Raw genomic sequence first — 619 nt, 5'->3', positions numbered from 1 at the left:
AGAGAAGAACAGGTGCGAGCAATATGCCAAAAAGAGCGGATTGTCAAGAAAGCACAGGCGGCGCCGAGGCCCCCCGACGAGGGCGACGCCGACGGCACGGAGGCGCTCGGCGGGCGTCGCCTCGTGGTCCATGCCTGGGTTGCCACCGCCGGTGGGGGCCGTGCTGTTGTGGGTGCCCGGGGCGTACGCGGCGGCGGTGGCGTCGCCTCCGTCGGGGGAGGCGGACGAGAAGAGCGAGGTGGGGTGGGCGATGAGCACGACGCCGAGGAAGGCGACGAGGGTGCCAAACTGCTCGACGCGGGTGAAGGGTTCGCGGAAGGCGAGGTAGCAGGCTACGCCGGCGATGGAGGGTGCCAGGAAGGTGATGACGGTGGCCTCGGCGAGGGGCAGATACATCATCGAGTACCACATGCCGTAGATGCCGAAGAAGCCAGAGACGCCACGGGCGATGAGGAGCCACCGCACCTCCGGGTTGCCCAAGGGAAAGTCGGGCGTGCGTTTCCAGAACATGTAACCCGAGGCACAGAGCATGGTGATGCTCTGGCGGGCGAAGAGGACCTGGAAAGGATGCATGCCCTCGCCTTCCAGCTCAAGTAAACGCGCGGCCAGGTTCATGAGG

At 66.4% G+C, this 619-nt stretch overlaps 1 protein-coding gene across 1 annotated transcript in view; it reads left to right on the top strand.

Annotated features, from left to right (window-relative positions):
• VDBG_05355 (predicted protein) overlaps window positions 1-597 on the top strand; it is a gene marked incomplete at both ends in the record, with an annotated part of 1,012 nt that extends 415 nt beyond the window's left edge. Inside the window, one exon of the mRNA XM_003004196.1 lies at window positions 58-597. Coding sequence (XP_003004242.1) covers window positions 58-597 — 540 coding nt within the window. The remainder of the gene's footprint in view (window positions 1-57) is intronic.
• Between the last annotated feature and the right edge of the window lie 22 nt (window positions 598-619).

Source organism: Verticillium alfalfae, genomic scaffold (assembly GCF_000150825.1).
Source record: "Verticillium alfalfae VaMs.102 supercont1.6 genomic scaffold, whole genome shotgun sequence".
Lineage (NCBI taxonomy): Eukaryota > Fungi > Ascomycota > Sordariomycetes > Glomerellales > Plectosphaerellaceae > Verticillium > Verticillium alfalfae.
Note: the sequence above shows the minus strand (reverse complement) of the source record. Positions and strands in the feature narration are given on the sequence as shown.